At 36.3% G+C, this 22,642-nt stretch overlaps 4 protein-coding genes and 2 long non-coding RNA genes across 6 annotated transcripts; 2 read left to right on the top strand and 4 right to left on the bottom strand.

Moving 5' to 3' along the window:
• The first annotated feature begins 462 nt into the window (after positions 1-462).
• Positions 463-1,258, top strand: LOC139090880 (uncharacterized). The gene is made up of 2 exons (XR_011544467.1): positions 463-637; positions 814-1,258. It is a non-coding gene; the product is annotated as an uncharacterized lncRNA (long non-coding RNA).
• Positions 1,259-1,284: 26 nt separating this feature from the next.
• Positions 1,285-3,043, top strand: LOC139090421 (uncharacterized). Its single transcript, XR_011544426.1, has 2 exons — positions 1,285-1,394; positions 2,560-3,043. It is a non-coding gene; the product is annotated as an uncharacterized lncRNA (long non-coding RNA).
• Positions 3,044-4,115: 1,072 nt separating this feature from the next.
• Positions 4,116-9,223, bottom strand: LOC139087032 ((3R)-3-hydroxyacyl-CoA dehydrogenase). Its single transcript, XM_070635757.1, has 4 exons — positions 9,054-9,223; positions 8,882-8,998; positions 5,625-5,812; positions 4,116-4,751 (listed from the first exon to the last, which is right to left on the bottom strand). The coding sequence occupies exons 1-4, from the start codon at positions 9,094-9,096 to the stop codon at positions 4,356-4,358; spliced, it is 744 nt and encodes a 247-aa protein (XP_070491858.1). The 5' UTR covers positions 9,097-9,223; the 3' UTR covers positions 4,116-4,355.
• A 2,401-nt stretch (positions 9,224-11,624) lies between these two features.
• On the bottom strand, positions 11,625-14,468 carry Ppt2 (palmitoyl-protein thioesterase 2). The gene is made up of 4 exons (XM_070650567.1): positions 14,285-14,468; positions 13,946-14,195; positions 13,638-13,889; positions 11,625-11,956 (listed from the first exon to the last, which is right to left on the bottom strand). The coding sequence occupies exons 1-4, from the start codon at positions 14,426-14,428 to the stop codon at positions 11,736-11,738; spliced, it is 867 nt and encodes a 288-aa protein (XP_070506668.1). The 5' UTR covers positions 14,429-14,468; the 3' UTR covers positions 11,625-11,735.
• Positions 14,469-15,091: 623 nt separating this feature from the next.
• On the bottom strand, positions 15,092-17,844 carry LOC139097164 (toll-like receptor 3). Its single transcript, XM_070648987.1, has 4 exons — positions 17,707-17,844; positions 16,041-16,836; positions 15,536-15,624; positions 15,092-15,474 (listed from the first exon to the last, which is right to left on the bottom strand). Exons 1-4 carry the CDS (start codon positions 17,787-17,789, stop codon positions 15,183-15,185), a joined length of 1,260 nt encoding a protein of 419 aa, XP_070505088.1. The 5' UTR covers positions 17,790-17,844; the 3' UTR covers positions 15,092-15,182.
• Positions 17,845-18,926: 1,082 nt separating this feature from the next.
• Dip-C (dipeptidase C) lies at positions 18,927-22,460 on the bottom strand. Its single transcript, XM_070647864.1, has 3 exons — positions 21,664-22,460; positions 20,381-21,159; positions 18,927-19,286 (listed from the first exon to the last, which is right to left on the bottom strand). Exons 1-3 carry the CDS (start codon positions 22,248-22,250, stop codon positions 19,165-19,167), a joined length of 1,488 nt encoding a protein of 495 aa, XP_070503965.1. The 5' UTR covers positions 22,251-22,460; the 3' UTR covers positions 18,927-19,164.
• Between the last annotated feature and the right edge of the window lie 182 nt (positions 22,461-22,642).

Raw genomic sequence — 22,642 nt, 5'->3', positions numbered from 1 at the left:
TGACTCTGACTTGACTCTGACTTGACTCTGACTTGACTCTGACTTGACTCTGACTTGACTGTGACTTGACTGTAACTTGACTGTGACTTGACTGTGACTTGACTATAACTTGACTCTGAATTGACTTTGACTTGACTCTAATTTGACTATAATTTGACTGTGACTTGACTGTGACTTGACTCTGGCTTGACTCGGATTTGACTCTGACTTGACTCTGACTTGACTCTGACTTGACTCTGACTTGACTCTGACTTGACTGTGACTTGACACTTAATTGAGGTCGGATTTGATTGAATCTTGTGCTATAATGCCAGTATGAGACCGGATCATTGATCCAAGAGAGTAGAAATACCAAATTTGAAACCAGGTTGTGCACACCTGTCAATATAATTCACATCACGATACCATCCTCAAAAAAACAAAATATTTTGATAATTTTTTTTCAGTATTTCTTGAGTCTTCCTGAAGTGTTTTTCATTAAATTTATCGTCAATAAATTTGAAAACTCGCGTGGTTAATCGAGGTAGATTAGATTTGAGATTTAGAGGAACAAGGGTGACTCAGTGCTGTGATTTTTGTTGAATTTTAAGTATGAAAATTGGAATTATTGTGGCTGTGCTGATTTGTGTGATTAAAAGTAATTAAATTTGAATATTAAGAGCCAGTGGTGGACAACCTGTGTGTCGCGGAACACCTTAGAGCCCAAAACCACACATGGGATGCGGTTCATAGAATTTTTTTAGTGTGCCGCAGCACAAAGGTTGTCCACCACTGACCTATACCTAAATTATCATCAATTTGATCAATTTCTAGGCACATCCAGCACCTTCTGTTACCAATGCAACAGCTACATCAATCCAAGTTGCGGAGATCCATTCAAGTCTCACTTATTCTATAGAAATGTCGTCAATTGCACCGATGAGGCTGTTAAGAGGAACATTGACCTGAATAATTCAACAGCATTTTGCCGTAAAAATAAGCAAATTGTGGATGAGACTGTCCGAATTATACGCGATTGTGGATTTTATCGTGGACGTGAAAATAAGCAGGAAAATTGTTTGAGACGATTTGGAAGTGAAAATATTAAGCTATGGAATTGTGCATGTGATGATGATTTTTGTAATGGAAGTCGATCTCTGTCGAGTCAGGGATTTTGGATGATTATTTGTGTTGTGCTTGTTGTGACTCTCCCGAGATTATTCTCAATTTTTAAATAAAATAATAAAAGTGAACTCAATATTTATTGACTGATAAGGAACTGTGACTTATTTCATTTTTTGTGGAGTTCTCTCAATCATCTCACAATTTGTGGTTCTTTTGTTTATTTTGTGTCTTATTTAAAATGATGAATCTTGAACTAATTTGTGGATTTTTACTGCTAATTTTCATCAAAAGTGAGTAAAAAGTGTCACAACTTATTATCCCTAAGGCTTCCCTCCACTATAAAGACACGCTCGACTAACGAATGACAGTCTCGCTACGCTCGACTAACGAATGACAGTCTCGCTACGCTCGACTAACGAATGACAGTCTCGCTACGCTCGACTAACGAATGACAGTCTCGCTACGCTCGACTAACGAATGACAGTCTCGCTACGCTCGACTAACGAATGACAGTCTCGCTACGCTCGACTAACGAATGACAGTCTCGCTACGCTCGACTAACGAATGACAGTCTCGCTACGCTCGACTAACGAATGACAGTCTCGCTACGCTCGACTAACGAATGACAGTCTCGCTACGCTCGACTAACGAATGACAGTCTCGCTACGCTCGACTAACGAATGACAGTCTCGCTACGCTCGACTAACGAATGACAGTCTCGCTACGCTCGACTAACGAATGACAGTCTCGCTACGCTCGACTAACGAATGACAGTCTCGCTACGCTCGACTAACGAAGTGATAGTCTCGCTACGCTCGATTCGAGAATTGAACGTCTCGCGGTATGCTCGACTAACGAAGTGAGGATCTGTCGCTTTGCTTGATTTGCAAGAGGATCATCTCGTCTCGGTTGAGTTGAAGGGGAGTCGTCTTACTTCGCTCGACTCTAGAAATGATCGCCTCGCTCGATTCGAGATTAAACTAATTAATTAAAAAACTGTCCCATAAAATTATTTAATCCATTAAATTATTCAGAATTTAACTTTAATTACACATCATGCCTCGAATAATGAGCCATTTACTGTTGCAACTTTTTTGCCAACATCAATAAAAACAGCAAACGAATAATTAAGAACGTGAAGTGATCAATGAAGGTCGTCAAGCTTTTACGCGATCATTTGTAATTGTTTTAAGATTGTTGAATTTAATTAATTTTTTTCATCTCGAGATTGTTGATTTGTTAGATCAGGTATGGTGGAGGGATCGGCAGTGGTGGGCAACCTGGGTGATGTGGGATACTGGGGGGAATTGGATTGAGTCGTGGATGGCCATCAATGTGTGTCGTATTGCCGTAAAGGTTGACTAAATAGTGACAAGCTTACTACCTTGAAGGGTACGGAGCCCTTGAGGACATCTTAGGTCCTCAGCATCCCTAACCTTACCTTCCCAATTTCAGCATCAGAAGCCATCCACTGCTACAAATGTGACAGCTTAATTACACCAGAATGCATCAACCTGTCGAACACATCGTCAGCAACTAAATTGATAATTGACTGTGATGATCCAAGCTATCAGCCAGACTTTATTAGACCATTTGCAGGACTCAATAGGAAGGACTTGGTGTCATACTGTACAAAGACTGAAGCAGTCAGTAATGATGAGCTGATTGTGACTAGAAATTGTGGATTTACGAATTCGAAGGTGATTATTGAGGAGGATTTGATATCAAAATTGCTGGTTAATAAGTTGAGGATGGATGTTGAGGATCAGTGCTTAATGCCGTTTAATAGTCATCCGATCAGGTCTTACTGCACGTGCTCGTCCAGCTTGTGTAATGGAAGTGGAAGGATAAGCTTTAATGCTGGATTTTTGGTGATTTTGACTGGAATTTTAATTAGGAATTTTGAATAAAAATAACGGTTTATTTTTATGTAAATCCATACTGAACCTTTTTCTCTTTTATTTATTATCATATTCATAAAATATCTTCAAATATAATTCATATTTGTATAGCATTTTCATTCAAAAAATCCTCTTTATATCTTGCTTATTATAATATCTTTTCATAATTGCAATAATCGTTAAAATATTGAGTTGAAATTTGTGATTTTTTAAAAATAATTATTTTAAATTTTTAAAATAATTTCAAAATTTTTTAGATTTTTTTAAAAATTATTAAATTTTTTTTGATCTTTTTAAAATTTTTAAACCTTTTTATTATTTAAAATTCGAAATAAAATTTTAAATTTCAATTTAAAAATGTAAAATTTAAATTTCAATTAAAAATTCTAATTTTAGTTTTAAAATTCAATTTTTAATTTTAAAATTCAATTTTTAATTTTAAAATTCAATTTTTAATTCAAAAAATTCAATTTTTAATTTTAAAATCCAAATTTGAATAGTAAAATTCAAATTTAAAAATTAAAAATTCAAAGTTAAAATTTTATAATTAAAAATTAAAATATCAATTTTAATACTCAAAATTAGAATTTCAAAATTAAAAATTTATAAGTTTAAAATTCAAACTTAATAATTTAAATTTAAAAAATAAAAAAATTTAAAATTCAAATTAAAAATTTCAAAAATTAAATTTTAATTTTAATTTTTAATTCAATTTTAAAACTCAAATCTAAATTTCTAAAATCAATTTTGAATTTTTAAAATTTAATTTTCAATTTTAAAATTCAATTTTTTAATTTTTAAAATTCAATTTTCAATTTTTAAATTCAAATTTAAATTTTTAAGTTCAAGATTAAAATTTAAAATTCCAAAAATCAGCATTTTAATTTTAAAATCTAAAGTTTGAATTTTTAAAATTCAAATTTGAATTTAAAAGTTTTAAATTTGAATTTTAAAAATTAAAATTTAAAATCTTAAAAAATTAAAAAAAAATTTAAGAAAATTTAAATTTTTTTTAAAACAAATAAAAATTTTTATAAAAAATCTTTAAAAAGTTTTAAAATTTTTAAAAAACTTTAAAAATTTTTAAAAAGTTATTCCTCGTTATTTTTTATAAATTGTTAAAAAATATTTCTATTTTGTTATTTCGCTCATTAAAAAATATAAAAAAAAATCTGTAGCAAAAACATAGTAAATTTGACTTATTAGTGACTATCCATTCATTGACGATTGACTAAATGCTAAACAATTACATCCACTAAATGCATGAGTAGAAAAAAGTTTCGTTAATATTGAGGTAAATATGAAGCACTTTGATGCATTGCCATTGAAACCATAAAATTAATAAAAAATTTAAGCCAATCCACCAGACACTTCAATTGATGTTCCTGTGATGTATTCACTCTTATCAGATGCCAAAAATGCAACTGTATCACTTATTTCCTCTGGCTCACCAAACCGTCTTAATGACACATTAGCTGTAATTATGTCCTTAACTTTATCGGGTACGGTGTGAGTCATTGGTGTATTAATGAAGCCTGGAACGACTGTATTTACACGAATACCATAACGGGCAAATTCCTTTGATGCAACACGTGATAAACAGTCAACGGCAGCCTTTGATGGTGCATAATTACATTGTCCCATATTTCCCATACGTGCTGTAACACTTGAGATGTTAATCATTGATCCACCAAGTTTGTAGTCGATCATACGTTGTGCTGCGTGCTTCATGACTAGATATGTGCCCTAAAAAATTGATAAAAATTTAATTTAATTTAATTATTTTATTAATTTTCATGGGGACGTTCATATGTTACGTAACACGAAGAATCCCTCCTAACCCTCCCCCTACCCACGTAGAGTGTTAATCTTCTACAGCCCTTCCACAAAACTCAATACTCTTCAATTAAATCCCAAACCCATCCAACCCTCGAAATCCAACAAAATCCCTACAACCTCAACAAAACCCCCAAAACCCCTTCAATCCCTCCACATAATCCCTAACTCTTCCAACCCCCAAAGTCCAACAGAATCTCAAATTCCTTCAACTCCTCAAATCGATTTCAACCCCCAACCTCCGACCCTCTTAACATGATCCCAAACTCCTCCATCCTGCCAGCCCCTTTGCATAGTCCCAAACCCCTTTAGCCCCCAAATTCAATAAAAATCCAAAACCTCCCTATTTAATCCAAAACCTCTTCAACCCCTAATCCCCTTTAGAAAATCCCAAACCCCTCCGACTCTCCAATTCCAATTAAATCCCAAAACCCATTCAACCCCAAATTCCGTTTAAAAACCCTCAAATCCCTTGAACCTCCCAACCCCAACAAAGTCCCTTACCCCACGAACTCCCCAAACCCTAGCAATAGCCTAATCCCCACCAACTTCAACAGGCACCTGTGACAGGCAAAAACTATACAAATTCTCGATAATTTATAGGTTTTTTTTTACAAAACCATACAAATTATCGAGAATGAACGGGTTTTGGCCTGTCATAGGTGCCTGTTTTGCAACTCTGGTCGCAAACTCCCCAACATCCCCCAAATATTCACCCACAGCCAGAACATTACGTAACTTATGAACACCTCCATCCCCAGCTCCAATCCCCAACATCCTCACCTTCAAATTGACATTCAAGACCAAGTCAAAGTCACTATCCTCCATTTTTAATATAAATGCATCACGTGTAATTCCAGCACAATTGACAATTGTTGATGGTGGTCTCTTATATCTGTTGATTGCTTCTTCAATAACTGATTTAACATTTTCACCATTTGTTACATCCACTTCGACTGGCATGTGAGTTGCTAAAATGAGAAAAATTGATAAAAATTAAGTCATGGATCTGAGACTACATGTGGGACATTAATTAGCATCGGATGTTGCTTTACACGCGCTGATTCAATTAATATTAAAGTCATAATGAGATAATCAGTCGGTAAATATTTACATTATTGTATGGATGGATTGTGGATGTGCTAAATTTTGATATTATGAACAATTTTATATTGGATGTTAGGTTGTGGGTTGTGAGGAAAATTGGAAATTGAGGCATATTCAGGAGGATCCAAGATCCAAGAGCTTAGTGGGTCTTTTGCCTTTTTCGGTCTTCTTCGACCTTCTTTGGTCTTCTTTGGTCTTCTTCGGTCTTCTTCGGTCTTCTTCGTCCTTTTTCGGACTTCTTCGGTCTTCTTCGGTCTTCTTCGGTCTTCTTCGACCATTTTCGGTCTTTTTCGGCTTTCTTCAATCTTCTTCGGTCTACTTCGACTTTATTCGGTCTTCTTCGTCCTTTTTCGGTCTTCATCGGTCTTCATCGGTCTTCTTCGGTCTACTTCGGTCTACTTCGGTCTTCTTCGGTCTTCATCGGTCTTCTTCGGTCTTTTTTGATCATCTTCGGTCTTCTTCGGCCTTTTTCGACCTTTTTCGGTCCTCTTCGGCCTTTTCGACCTTGTTGGACCTTTTCTTCAAGATCTCAGTCTCGAATTTGCCGAACCCTTCCCTTTGTCACAATCATCCAACTCCCCCTCCTTCCTCAAACTATTAACATACCATCCCCTATCAGCCAATAATCATATTAATTCTAATTTATTAATAATCAATGTCAATCCCCTAACATTTTTGATTTATACGATGCCAATGACATTCCTTTTACAAACATCACGTGTGTCTATCACCAAGTCACAATAAATGTTTGATAAGAATTGAACACATGGCACGGCACATAGGTATGTATGTGTAAATATGTGCGTGACTACATATAAGCTTTATCTTTGACATGCCGATTTTTGTTCTGTAAAGTCACTGAGATTACTATACATATGTGTAGATAATTTATGATAAGTAAATATATAGAAGGGTTATAACTGGTTTATGATGAGTTTGTGAACATGCTTAGAATATTTGGTGATATTCAAGGTCATGGATTGAATTCATGGATTATCTCTACCAGAGGTGGACAACCTTTAGTTGTTCGCGGGACACCTTGATGGTTAGCTATGACTGAAGATAAGCATACGACATAAGTTTCGTGGCATTTCCATTATTGTGCCGCGGCACACAGGTTGTCCACCTCTGAACTACACAAAAAAATCATCAAATGTCAGTCAAATGTTCAAAATTAATCAATCTTTTGTGAAGTCTTCGCTAGAGTTGTCAGGACTTTGAGAATCTGGACAAGTTGTGAGCAACCTGTGTGACATGACACATCATGTCATGAATTGTATTCCATAAGCGGTTTCAGTCAAGGCTGACCAACAAGGCGTGCCGCCAAGAACAAAAGGTTGTCCACAACTGGTCTAGACTGTCATAAAAGGACTGTCACTTCCAACAAAGACATCACATCCAACAACCCATATCCTTAAAGAATCAATACATTCCAGTCACAATTCATGCTCCTCATCCACATCCAGAACATTATATCCATGCACTTTATCCCTCAAAAAGTAACTAAATCAATACCAATTAAGTAATTTTCACAGTCTCACTTCGGTAAACATCACATCATGCTACATATAATATTTTAAAGTCACGAGTAGCAAGTAAACATTGTTTTCTTATTCCTTTATGTACTGTAGCTGACTTTCTCACTGTTTACCAGACTTTTGTTTTTAATATATTCATAGGAAAAATTGGGGTTGGTATGTAAATGACGTCTTGGGAAGTGTGCTAAAGTGTGACTCATTGCTGTACCAAAAGTTTAGGTATTTTGTGAGAATTCCTCAACTTTATTAGGCAATATAAGTTAAGACGATTATCCACAGGATTGACCCTCCTAGTCAAATGTCTAGATGTATAGATGATGTCAATAGGATGATGCAGTGGTGAGCAACCTTCTTTGGGACAAGGGATGCTTTAGTGGTAAGCCATGGAAAACTATACACGACATATGATTTATGGTACAATATACCGCGGTATACAGGCTGTCCACAACTGTGAATTACATGTCAATAACCAAGATAAACATCCTAAAACTGTGGTGATCAGCCACGGCTAAAACTGTACACGGATTAAGGTTCATGACATTTGAGAGCCGCGTCACACAGATTGGCTAATGTGCCGTAACACACAGGTTGCCCATCACTGTCCAAAATTGAATCTAATTGTCATTCAATTATCAAAATCAAGCCCGTAAGACAGTAGTGGTCAACCTCGATTAAGATCGTACAAAGTATGCTATTCATGACACAAAAGTGCCGCAGCACACAGTTTGTACAGCACTGCGCATTGTGTTTAATTACCGAGATCAACGCCCTACATCAGTGGTGGTCAGTTTCGATTAATATCGCAACCGGTATACGGTTTATGACACTAGTGTGCTGCAAAACACAGATTGCCTAGTGTGCCGCGACACAGAGGTTGTTCACCACTGTGCAAAATTGAATAAAATTGACAATCAATTCCCAAGATCAAGTCCGAAAGACATATTGCCCACCACTGCACCTAACATCCTCAATAAACTGGCCCATAATCACCTCAACATCTAAACAAAAAATCCACATCATAAGTGAATGACCCCTAAAGTCATTGAATACAACAGAAAAAAAAAGACTCAAACAGAACAACAACATCATGAGTCGAGAAAAAAAAGGAATGAAAAGAATAAGAAGTAAAAAAAAAAGTTGAAAACATCAACATGTGAATGATCTATTTATATCAAATACCCGCATACACAGTCACACGTGCCGTACAACGACGACAAAAACTTTATGGATTTTGCACACATTCAAGCTCAATTAAGTCACTCAAAAAAATTCTGTTGCATAATTGGGAAAAATTTTTCTGTGTGTGGACATGTCAAGCCAATGGAATTACATGATAAGGCTGACTTGTGGCTGTAAATCTCAAATATTAAGGAACAAAATTAAATTGCGACTTACATCCAAGTTTCCTTGCCGTCTCTTCTGCATTTTGGAAGTTACGATCGGCTGCAATAACTGTGGCACCTTCTTGTGCGAATCTGATGGCAACGGCACGTCCAATTCCACTGCCGGCGCCTGAAATTAAATTAATTAAGTTCCAAAATTTTTTTTTTTTTTTTGGGTCACTCACCAGTCACAAAGGCCAATTTTCCAAGTAAAAGTGTTGAAGGCATGTCAATTTATTGCTGAATATAAAGCAACAACAATTTTTGGGGATGGAAGTGATTTTTTATTTTTTTGGGTATAGACTGAGAGACACTGAGATTGTAAATGTTACGATTGTCAGGGTTTGAACATTTTTATTTTTACTGTCTTATGTTTTTGTTTACTTTTAAGTCCCTTGTAGCAAAAATTGGAAGTGATGCGAAAATTTTTGAATCTGGATTAACGGACATATTTGAGCTTATCGACAGTTTGGACTGGGATTTACTGATGTGTTTGGTGTCTATGAGCTCCTGAGACTAAGATTTTAGTCAAATTGACTTAACTTGCTGCCTGTACAGATCAACTGTGATCCATAGCTTCTCCCTCAGATGACACCTAAACCTGGCTTTATCCCTGGCTTCCGACTGTCAATTGCCAATACCAAATTGACTTACGAGAGGTCTAATACATGCAGTCAGGTGTAATAGCCTCTTGTACCTAAGTGTCTATCTTCAAACTTGTCTTAAAGGAATCACTTAACCGATTAAATTGGATATAAAGGAAAAGGACTTAATAATTTGGTGGTCAGAGGATCAAAAAGACCTGATGCTGTGTCTTGCACCTTTATACTGCACATGATCATATGTTAATCGACGTATTAAAATTATCTATATTATAAACACTCAATTCCTTTGTTGATAAAGGAACGGAAGCCATGTGAAGCCGAAAACTGAGGGGTATCAGGGGGAATGTGGCTGTAATGTGATGCCGCATGAAGATGGGACGCCACGGGTGCTCCCGACACTCTATTTAATCATATTTTGACTTAGACATGAACAAGTGATGCTGCACAAGTATTTAAGGATACGGAAATAAAAAACTTAACATTGTGCTGGATTCAGACCATTTATTTCAAGACAGTGACTGTAAAATGTGACAAATATCAAATATCAGATAATGGAATGAGAAAGCATAGGAGTCATGCTGAATCTGTCAAGGGATCACAACGGAAGCATGTATTTTAATTGTTGGATTGTTTGGATTAGTAAGCAGTACACAATGGATGAATATGATGATTAACATACAGTCTAGTAATTTGAGATGATCGTGTATATCAAAAAAATTAAGGCAATGACAAGTATGAAGGAAATGACAAGCGTCATTATTTTAAAATTAGTCATTTGTGGTGAGTCCGTTGAGATTCTGGCTTTACTGGCTTTACTGGCATTAATTGAAATTGCCTCAAATCGTTCCTTGAGAGGCAAGTAATGTGAGAAGCTTGAATTTTGGAATTGGCCATGAAGATTTTGGAGATTTTGATCGAAAATTGGAAATGATTCACAGGTGACATAAATCAGTGAGTCTTCCAGTTTTTGTAACTCCTTGTCGATGTCTGAATAGCTTGAACATTTTAATTTTGCTTGGCTGATGACTTCTTTTACTGCTGTTCGGTTGTCAGCAGCATATATGCTGATGCAGCTATTGCCAATAAGATACAACCAAGCTAAATTGTTCAAATTCTCAAAAACTTGAGTGCCGATGTGAATTAGTTTATTAGACGTAAAACTAACAACCTTTAATTCCGAGTTATAGGTAAACAGTCCATCCTCAAGAAATTCAATGTCATTATGAGTCAAGCCAAGATAAACCAGCTTTGGAAATGGCTTCAAATCACTCTGCTGAATTTCCTTAATACGACCATTTCGAATGCATATCATTATAATATTTGTGAAGAAACTGGCTAAATTGCGCGGGAAATATTCTATGACACGAAATGACTCTTCGGAGTAAAATCCAGTCACATCTGAGTTGCTTTTGCCCAATGCGTGATTTCCAACTACGGAATTAATCACCGCTGATTCTTTTGATTTTATGTTAAGAGTATTTTGGAGGTCGCAATGATAAACAGAACCAACAGCAATAAAGGACCAAGTTTCAAACTTGCAATCCATATCCACAGAATCACCAAATCCACAGATCAGTGCCGAGCATGCAACAAAGCTGTAATTTTAACATTATTGAATAATTTTAGAAATTTAACATTGAAAAAATGATGAAAAAGTCTTAAAATTAAGTCAGAGTACATCCATTCCATCCCTAAATTACTCATCACTTACACAAAAATTTCCTTTATTGCCATTTTGTGATTGTGCTGATTATTTTTTTAATGTTAATTGTTCAACTGATGACTTTAAAGTGATTTAATTTTCATAAAAATCTAAGCTTAACATGATTCACAATTGGATACAGAGTTGGCAATAGCCTGAAGTCAGTGATCATCACAATTATTGCATCTAGTCACTGACTGTCGACTGTAAAGAGACAAAAGAATGACCAAAGTCAGTCAATTGCCAATTCTGGCTTAATATGATCGACAATAAGAATCACAGATGAGTCAGTGACTGTATGTTGTGACTTATTATAGTCAAATTCAGATTGTCATGCTGTATGCTGTTGAATTTATCCGACGAACCTCAAAAATTATGTAAAATATGTCAAGGATCCTCAAAATAGTCCCTGACATGGCTACTGACTTATAAAGGAACAAACCAGACACTTGAAAATAATCAAATTTTTATTATTAATAAATTCATCCCGAGCAGCACAACATAATAGACATTAATGCTGTGTAGCTTGCTCAGGTTACATCCACAATCCTTAATTCCTATCAGTCAAAATGTGGAACAACAAATTGATCAATCAATGACACATTAAGATGCCATGCAATATGTATAATCCCTGGAACTGTAATTATTTCAAGCTTCTTCATCTCATCCAGTGTTTTAAGTCCAATTGCATCTTCTGTGTATAATTCACGTTCTTGTAATGGAACTACGTCAAGTGTCTCATTATAGAATCCAAAATGTGCTGATTGCCATGGTGTTATGACTGGAAATAAATTAAATTAAATTATTAGAGGTTGGGAAATGAAGGATGTGCAGGTACAGGGGTGGTCAAACCCCCTACCCCCCCTCTCCCAAAATTGAGTCCCCAATTTATGGATTATTTATGGATAATTTTTCAATTTATTTCGGATTTTTGACAACAAAATCTTGAGCATTCCATCCCCAAAATGCCACATCCGCCTCCCTACACGCTTGGATGACATTAGTCCTGAGGGTAGCCAAGAGGGTACATCAGGAATGTAGCCAGGAACAGATTAGTGTGGCTTTATGAATCGCAAGAGCTTTAGGTGATATTTGAGGAAGGCCATGCATCATAGCTGAACTGTACGACTTGCGAAGTAAGTTATGGACCATAAAATTAAAATTGAAGATTAATCCCCAAATAGAACCTCAGTAGTGCTTTGTCATGTGGCCAGCAACAGAATTAGATGGAAGGCATTAGGCTCCATGTCGGAGCATGATTTCAGTAAGTAAGTAAGAGCGTCGGGAGTGCGGGAATGTGGGACATACATCATTAGTCAATTTTTCATGTATTTTATCACAATATTGAGTCATAGTCAACAATAAGCATTAAATTGAGCTCATTTTATGGCTGTTGATTCAATTAATTGCAATAATTTTGAGTCAACAAAAAAAAAATGGAAATAAAAAGTTCAGAATCATCAAAATACAATTTAATATGCTTGATGTTTGTGGATTGTGGGTTATGGAGTTGGTTAAAGTTGGGTATTAGGACAGTCCATTAACTACTCCTTCTCCCTCTACGCCCACTCCTCAATCTCCACCTACTCATCCTCTCTCCACCCACTACTTCTTCCTCTTTTCTTCTGGGACTTAGCTTAGACTAGCTAATTGCTCATTTTATACCAGAAAGGTCACTATATTCAATGTATCCAACTCAAGAAAACACTAAAAATCCCTAAATCCACTAAAATTTTGAACTTTTGAGATTCATGTCTAAATACGGACAGTCAAAGTCCGAGTTCGACAAAAATACGTTAGAACTAGTCATCAACTGGACATTGACTTGCCGTCAACTACAGTTTTGGTTACTTTCAGCCTTAATTTGTCTACTTTCGGCCAGTTATGGCTACTTTCGGCCAGTTATGGCTACTTTCGGCCAGTTGTGGCTACTTTCAGCCATATTTTGACTATTTTCGGACAGCTGTGGCTACTTTCGGCCAGTTATGGCTACTTTCAGCCATATTTTGACTACTTTCGGACAGATGTGGCTACTTTCGGCCAGTTATGGCTACTTTCTGCCATATTTTGACTACTTTCGGACAGTTATGGCTACTTTCGGCCAGTTGTGGCTACTTTCGGCCAGTTATGGCTACTTTCGGCCATATTTTGACTACTTTCGGTTAGTTATGGCTACTTTCAGCCATATTTTGACTATTTTCGGCCAGTTATGGCTACTTTCAGCCATATTTTGACTACTTTCGGACAGTTATGGCTACTTTCGGCCAGTTATGGCTACTTTCGGCCACTTATGGCTATTTTTGGCCAGTAATGGCTACTTCCGGCCAGTTGTGGCTACTTTCGGTCAGTTATGGCTACTTTCAGTCATAATTTGACTTATTTCGGCTAGTTAAGTATCACAGAGAGGAAGTTACCCCTCAAAACCCCATTCCCCACCCTACCCAATCCCCCACATTACTCACCATCATCATCAGGTCCACCAATCAATATCATCTTTTCCAGTCTTATTAAATTATCACGAAATTGTGTTGAATTTTCACATAAAACTTCATTATTAACATATGGTAAAAAGGTGCTGTATTTAAGGTACAATTCACGTTGGTGTGGATCATTCCAATAATTACCAACGGACGTTCTTTGGCCAATTCGAGAGTAAAATAGCTCATAGGCATTATTATTTGCGAGATTCGGGAAGATTAAGTGAAGAAATGCGGCTGAAAAAATGAGAAAGTTAAAGTTTGAGGAACTGCCAATTGGACATGATACTCACATCCATACTGTCCACCTTGCGGACTACTCAGTGACACAAATCGCTTGACATTGTGGTTCTTATACAGCTGTATTAAGCCACGGGCAAGTAATCCACCTTGTGAATATCCAAGGATGTGAACACCTTCGGGATGTCTTGCAAATATTTCATCTAAATCCTCAAAAAATGAGTCAATTTGACTGTGTGCGTTTTCGAGGCTCTGCCAGTTGTTGTACTTGTTGATGATGTAGACTTCTGTGCCTGGATGGATCTGGGAATGATTTTGGGGAATTTTTTTGAATTTTTGACAATTTTTCAATAAATTTTCTATAAAACTACGCAAAAAGGACATCCACATACCTCCTTAATCCGATCACCAATAATCGTCATACTAGCTCCATCCGATAAAACGCCATGAAACAGCAGCACTGGCTTATAAGCATTTGTTAATATAATTAAACAGAAAAAATTAAATAAAAAATAAAGAAGAAATTTTTTTTTCATTGTTGATTTGTAAATAAACAAAGGCAAACTGAACAGGAACAGTTGGGAACAAGTTGATGTCGATAATTGGGAGTTGGAGAAAAATTTTGCGTCATTTTACAAGTGATGCGAATTTTATGGAGGTGAATTTGAATTTTAACGGATTTTTTTTGGGTTACTGCAGTGGTGGACAACCTTTTTTGTGTTATGGGACAATTTGGTGTTAAGTCATGACTGATATCGAGCACGACATGCGGTTTGTGACAAAATATAGCTGAAAGGAGCCATAACTGGCCGAAAATAGTGAAATTATGGCTGAAAGTAGCCATAACTGTCCGAAAGTAGTCAAAATATGACTGAAAGTAGCCATAACTGGCCGAAAATAATCAAAATATGGCAGAAAGTAGCCATAACTGGCCGAAAATAATCTAAATATGGCTGAAAGTAGCCATAACTGGCCAAAAGTAGTCAAAATATGGCTGAATGTAGCCATAACTGGCCGAAAATAATCAAAATATGGCAGAAAGTAGCCATAACTGGCCGAAAATAGTCAAAATATGGCTGAAAGTAGCCATAACTGGCCAAATGCATTCAAAATATGGATGAAGCCATAGTTGGCCGAAATTAACCAAAATATGGCCGAAAGTAGCCATAACTGACCGAAAATTACCAAAGCTTGCCATGTATAATTAAAATTGTCAAAACAAATCTTTATTATCAAAATTTGAACATTAATTTTCTTCCAAATTCATTAATTCCTGTGTATCTGTTCTCATTACTGCACCCTTGTGACATACTCAACCGCAACATATCGTCCACCATCAATTGTCCTGTAATCCAACTCTGGAATCATCTTAATTGCCCTAACCGCATTCTCATATTTCTTCAAATTGTCTAGTGTGGCTATTTCCTGTCTAAATCTGAATAAAAATCGAATATTTTTATTGTAAAACATTCCGCCCCAATTTGGAATTTTTGAAAAGTCAGCGGTTGTCTCGTTGATGATGAATTGGAGGAATTCTATTGGAGTTCCGTATGAGACGAGAATTTTTGGGAAGTTTGACAGGCTAAAATTGAAGGAAATTTGTGATTTTGAGGTTATTTTTGAGCTTGAATTTGAGGACTTACGTTAGATTCCTTAGGTCTGTGTTCCTCATCACAAGGGTTTGTACTGTTGTGCCATTTAGATCCAATGAACTGATTCGAAGCTCGGAAATCTGAGAAATATATAGAATTGATTAAAAACTGGCCGAAAATGAGCGATGGAAAGTGGCCAAATATGAGCGATGGAAAGTGGCCGAATATGAGCGATGGAAACTGGCCGAATATGAGCTATGAAAACTGGCCGAATATGAGCGATGGAAAGTGGCCGAATATGAGCGATGGAAACTGGCCGAATATGAGCGATGAAAACTGGCCGAATGTGAGCGATGGAAAGTGGCCGAAAATGAGCGATGGAAAGTGGCCGAATTTGAGCGATGAAAACTGGCCGAATATGAGCAAATAAAAGTGGCCGAATATGAGCGATGAAAAACTGTCCGAATATGAACGAAGGAAAATGGCCGAACATGAGCGATGGAAAGCGGCCGAATATGAGCGATGTAAACTGGCCGAATATGAGCGATGAACTCACCGACAAATCTGTCAAATTATCAAAATAATGAAAGCATTCATTCTGCAAGTCCTTAAAAGTATTATTTGACAATCCCAATGACTTCATTTGTGTATTTTTCATAAAAACATCATCATCAAGTTTCGATATTTGATTATTTTCCAGACTCAAAAACAGCAACTTCTGTAACGGATAAAACACATCCGAATTGATGACTTTCAAGTTATTATCGGACAAATAAAGTCGCTCCAAATTGACAAGTCCAGCAAATGCTTCGGCATCAATTCTCTCAATTTTATTCCTGCCTAAATCCAATGTCTTTAAATGTGACATAAATTTAAAGATTTTAGCGCCAAGTTCCTTTAATTCATTGTTGCTGAGTCGCAGGACTTCCAACAATTTTGCCTCCTTGAACGTTTCTCGCTCAATTTTCTGCAAATGATTTCCATTTACGATTAAATTTTTGAGATTTTTAAATTCAACGAAAATTTCTTGTGGCAATTTATAAACTTCCAGGCTGAATATGTGTAGGACGGTCGTCAATTCGTTGCCTTTAACAATCACTTTTGTGTCATTTTTAATAAGAATGTTTTGAACTTCACAGACGTGATTTTGATCTTGATGAAATAGGAAAAATTCACGTTTACATTCAATGACTTGAGTTTCATTGTAAATTGGTTTGGCTTCTTTTGGAGTTCGTTGCTCCTCGAATGACATTTTCATTAGATTTTGACAGGATGGAGTCATTGTGGTGAAAATGTTGAAGCCAATTGAGGTTAGGAGGAGGATTGATAGTGTGATGATGGCTGCGATGCATCTAGAAAGTGAACATAACCTCAAAATTAATTACATAACCTCAAAAATTCACAACATAACCTCAAAAATTACTCAAAATTCATCAAAAAACATCAAAAATTATTCAAAATTCATTACATAACCTCAAAATTACTCAAAATTCATCACATAACCTCAAAACTTACTTAAAATTCATTACATAACCTCAAAAATTCAGCACATAACCTCAAAAATTCATCACATAACCTCAAAAATTGCTCAAAATTCATCACCTAACCTCAAAATACACCAGATAACCTCAAAAATTTCTTAAAATTCATCACATAACTTCAAAAATTGCTCAAAATTCATCACATAACCTCAAAAATCCCTCAAAAATTCACAACATAACCTCAAAAATTACTCAAAATTCATCAAAAAACATCAAAAATTATTCAAAATTCATTACATAACCTCAAAATTACTCAAAATTCATCACATAACCTCAAAACTTACTTAAAATTCATTACATAACCTCAAAAATTCAGCACATAACCTCAAAAATTCATCACATAACCTCAAATTTTGCACAAAATTTATCACATAACCTCAAAAATTACTCAAAATTCATCACATAACCTCAAAAATTACCTAAAATTCATCACATAACCTCAAAATTTGTCCAAAATTCATTACATAACCTCAAAAATTGCTCAAAATTTATCACATAACCTCAAAATTAACCTCATAACCTCAAAATTCAACACATAACCTCAAAATTCAGCACATAATCTCAAAAGTTATTCAAAATTCATTACATAACCTCGAAAATTCAGCACATAACCTCAAAAATTCACCACATAACCTCAAAAATTCTCCACATAACCTCAAAAATAAAGTTCATTGAACTCACAAATTAGTTCTTGTCAAATAATCCCTGAACCGCTTCCTTTCATGTTCACCGCGACAATTTGAATTCAGTTCCTGATAGTTCATTTCGCCACAATATCTCAAATAAAACTGAACAAGTGCCTCAATTTATCATTCATAAATCTCAGCATGATGAAAAAAAAATTTCAAATTATTCAATCAACTTTTATTCTTCGACAATTTGTGAGGAATTTTCTGTTTTTTTTTTTTGCTATTCTTATCACACATTGTTGTTGCCTTTTGGAGATCATCTGAATGAGTAATTTGTTGTTTACATCTGGCTGAGCTATTTTTGTGTCGTATGCATCCAATTTTGTGTCATTAAACAAATATCGAGGATTTTCTAGCAGTAAACATTGACTTGGACAGTCAGACACGTGGGAATTGCCCCGGGGTAAAAGCCACCAAAGCAACTGACATGGGGTAAAAGACACAAGATCAACTGTCATGGGGTAAAAGACACATGAGCAACTATCATGGGGTAAAAGACACAAGGGCAACTAACATGGGGTAAAAGACGCAAGACCAACTGACATGGGGTAAAAGACACAAGAGCAACTGACATGGGGTAAAAGACACAAGAGCAACTGACATGGGGTAAAAGACACAAGAGCAACTGACATGGGGTAAAAGACACAAGAGCAACTGACATGGGGAAATAGACACAAGGGCAACTGACATGGGGTAAAAGACACAAGACCAACTGACATGGGGTAAAAGACACAAGACCAACTGACATGGGGTAAAAGACACAAGACCAACTGACATGGGGTAAAAGACACAAGACCAACTGACATGGGGTAAAAGACACAAGAGCAACTGACATGGGGTAAAAGACACAAGAGCAACTGACATGGGGTAAAAGACACAAAAGAGCAAATGACATGGGGTAAAGGACACAAAGTGCAATTGCCCCGGGGTAACAGCCACAAGAGTCAACTGACATGGGGTAAAAGACACAAGAGCAACTGACATGGGGTAAAAGACACAAGAGCAACTGACATGGGGTAAAAGACACAAAAGAGCAAATGACATGGGGTAAAGGACACAAAGTGCAATTGCCCCGGGGTAACAGCCACAAGAGTCAACTGACATGGGGTAACAGCCACAAGAGCAACTGACATGGGGTAAAAGACACAAGAGCAACTGACATGGGGTAAAAGACACAAGGGCAACTGTCATGGGGTAAAAGACACAATAAAATTGAAATTTAATAGAATATAGTCTTTATTGTTCCCAATTATCAACATTTTCAGTCGGAAGGTATGCCTAAATCCACAAAGATCTACATCTGAGCTTAATATATCCTCAAACTTGCAGTTCCTTGTGGATTAGACTCAAATACAAATTTAAATTTGAAAATAACAACATTTTTTAATAATATCGCAGAATATCCATAATAACATACAGCAGTGGAGCATCAAATGGACTATATAGCTGACTAATCCTTATAAGGAACATATGGAACTTCATCATTCTCAGCCATCCATGCCTCAATCTCCTCAACAGTACGTGGAACAACAGCAAAGTTTTCAACTCCATGTTTGGTGATCAGAACGTCATCTAAAATGGTTTAAAATTGATCAATTTCTAATATTTTCCCTCAAACCCCACTGAACCCCCAATACCCAAACCCCACCTTCAATCCCCAATCTTAACCCCCCTTCCTGGTCCAATGCCTGACCATGACATCAGTCAACAGTTGAACAAAAGCTTATCAATGAAGTTCTTTATCAGTAACAATGTAACCACAATAGCACATGCCTAGTCTTATCAGTTACCAATTACTCATTGCAGACTTAAACAACCGATTAATGCATCAATTATAAACATATATTGTTGATAAAAGAATAGCAATTGTACTTTAGGATTTATTAGAAATTATGTGATTGTGTGGTGGTGGTCAAGGGTGTATTTAGGGACTGGATTCTTGAGATTCAGCTAATGAGGCATCTAGCCTTACCCATGGGGGGTGCTGGGGTATGCATGAAGTGTGCACTAGCCTTGAGCCTTCAGATGCACCTGACCTTTCACCAATCATTGTTCCTAGATGCTGGGGTGTAGACTTAGCGTACACTATATCCACACCTGTTCCTATACCTAACCCTACATCTATCCCTTTACTTATCCATATGAACCTACTCTTACACCTTACCCATCATCTACCCCTAAATCTACCACTACTTCTAACCCTACATCTCCCAATACACCTACCACTATACCTACCCTTACACCTACTCCTATGCCTACCCCTACACCTATCCTACCAGGTGCACACTTGGTGCATACCCTAGCATGGCTAGAAGCAATAGTTGGTGTATGAAGAGACGTAGTGGTAGATATGAGGATCGGTATAAGGATTGGTATAGGGCTAAGTGTAGAAGAAGGCGTAGGAATAGGTATAGGGTTAGACGGAGAGACAAATATAGGAGTAGGTATAGAGGTTGGTACTGGGGTAGGAACAGGGTTAGGTGTAGGAGTAGGTATTAGGGCAGGTGTAGGAGTAGGCATAATATTAGGTGTAGGAGTGCATGTATCTCAAGAAACCAGTCCCAAGGATCAACCAAAACCTTCTTCCATTCCTATCAACACACCAGATAATCCTCAACCCCAACCTCAGTCATTCCCGACCCTAAATCCTCAAATTCATCACTCACCTTCAATTCTGACACCACCGAAATTCCAAAATCTATCTAAATTCTCCTTGACCAAGAATCTAGCCTGCTGTGGATTGTTATAAGCTTTCTTCAACAGCGGCTCAATAAAGTAACATCCAGGCTCAATAGTCACATACATTCCAGCTTTTAAGTCCCTCGCAAATCTCAATTTATTTGGACCCGGTTGGACTGGCTTTTGTGGACAATTTGGTAAGTACCCGCCAACATCATGAACATCAAGTCCAATTAAATGTCCAAGTCCATGTGGCTGAAAGACGTAGTTAAGTCCAACATTAATCATGTCGTCGACATCACCTTTGAGTAAATTTCCTTCCTTTAATTTTTCGAGCATGACACGATTGGCCAGCAGATGCATGTCCACCCAATTGACACCTTCCTTAGCTTCCCTTTGGACAGCCAAATTAGCCTCTAGAACTGCATTGTAGACCAGCTTTTGATCGTCTGTGAATTTACCATTTGCTGGATATGAGCATGTTATGTCGGCACAATATCCAAAGTAGTTGGCGCCCATATCAAATAAGCACATGTCACCGTCCTTAATTTCACGATTATTTGGTGCTGCTGCATGTCCGTAGTGTAAAATGGCTGAATTGTTTCCAACACCACAGATGCATGTGTAGGAACAGTGACGGCAGCCACCGACGTAGTAGGTATGGGCAAGGAAGACTGCTTCGGCTTGGTACTCGTAGTGCTTCTCTTTTGTGAATGGCATTTTCATGACCTTCTTGTGGGCGTCTGATGACACTTTGGCGACGTACCTGGAAAATGTAAGGAAATTTTGAATTTTTGAAAACCGTTACGAAATTTGAAGATTTGAACTTTTAAAAACCGTTAAAAAAATTAAATTTGTTTTAAATTCGTAAAAAAATTCAAATTTTTGAAAAACGTTAAGAAGTTTGAAATTTTAAAAAACCGTTAAAAAATTTGAATTTATGAAAACCATTAAAAAATAAAACCGCTGTGAAATTTGAAATTTTGAAAACCGTTAAATAATTTGAATTTTTGAAAACCGTTAAAAATTTGAATTTTTGAAAACCGTTACAAAATTTGATTTTTTGAAAATCTTTAGAAAATTTGAATTTTTGAAAAACGTTAATAAATTTGAATTTTTTGAAAACCGTTAAATAATTTTAAATTTTTGAATAATTCGAGATTTTAAAAAACGTTGAAAAATTTAAATTTTGGAAAACGGTTAAAAAAATTGAATTTTTGACAGTGTGTACAAAATTTGAATTTTTGAAAACCGTTAATCATAATTTTACCTCAAAACCTCAATTTCCTCAGCCGACTTAATAACTCGACACTCAGCAATGACTGGATACAAGATGTCAGCATCTTGTGGGAATTTCTCAATGCCTGGGAATGTTGGTGGTGAGTACAGCTTGCCACTATCCGAATTAATACTCGACAATGTCAACAAAAGTGACGTCTTCTTATCCGACAAGACCTGAACAAGTTCATCGACATAAAAAGCCTCATCGACTTCATATCGTGCCTTAACCTGATCCGTTGATGCAATTGGACCCATCCATACTTCATATTCCTTATCAAGTCGTGGCGCGAACAAGATCGTATGTCCATCCGATACCCGAATGGCGCCAAAAAAGTCCGGTTCACTGACACCAAATAAATATTGGAAGTATGACTCTTGCCTGAATGCTGTCTGATTTGTGTCCGTGTCATAAAATCCAAAAGCATCGTCAGTTCCACCTTGAAGGATGACAAATGTCGATTCCTCATTTTTAATCTTTTTTGTGTCCTTTAATGCCTGAACAACTCGATTCCGATTGTTCCTGAACATTTTCATTGATATTTGGGATGTGTGACTTCCTTGCGAATGGAACGACATGACTATTAAGGCTGAATATCCAACAATGACTGAATAACTTAATTTTTTACAAATTTTTCTTATATTACTTCTGTTATCGCTTGAGATAAGTCCACAATAACTATTTGATATGGGCTGTTAAGCACTGATTAATGAAATATTAAGTTTCTTTGTTATCGCTGCTTCAAGTATGACAAATTGATCGAGTTTTACAGCAATAATAATGACAATAAAAACAAATAACAAGAACAAAAAGTTTCGATGTGTACTTTGATGTGTAAAAAATATTTGAATTTTTTGTGACCGTTAGGAAATTTTTTAATACATTTTGTAAAATTTTGTTGCATTTTTATTGTTTTTAAGTTGCTGAGAATTGCTTGGAATTGGTAGCCAGCGATAGAGCCAGCTTCAGG

Source organism: Chironomus tepperi, unplaced genomic scaffold (assembly GCF_022539635.2).
Source record: "Chironomus tepperi strain 1889 unplaced genomic scaffold, CSIRO-AGI_Ctep_v1 contig_7, whole genome shotgun sequence".
Taxonomy (NCBI): Eukaryota; Metazoa; Arthropoda; class Insecta; order Diptera; family Chironomidae; genus Chironomus; species Chironomus tepperi.
Note: the sequence above shows the minus strand (reverse complement) of the source record. Positions and strands in the feature narration are given on the sequence as shown.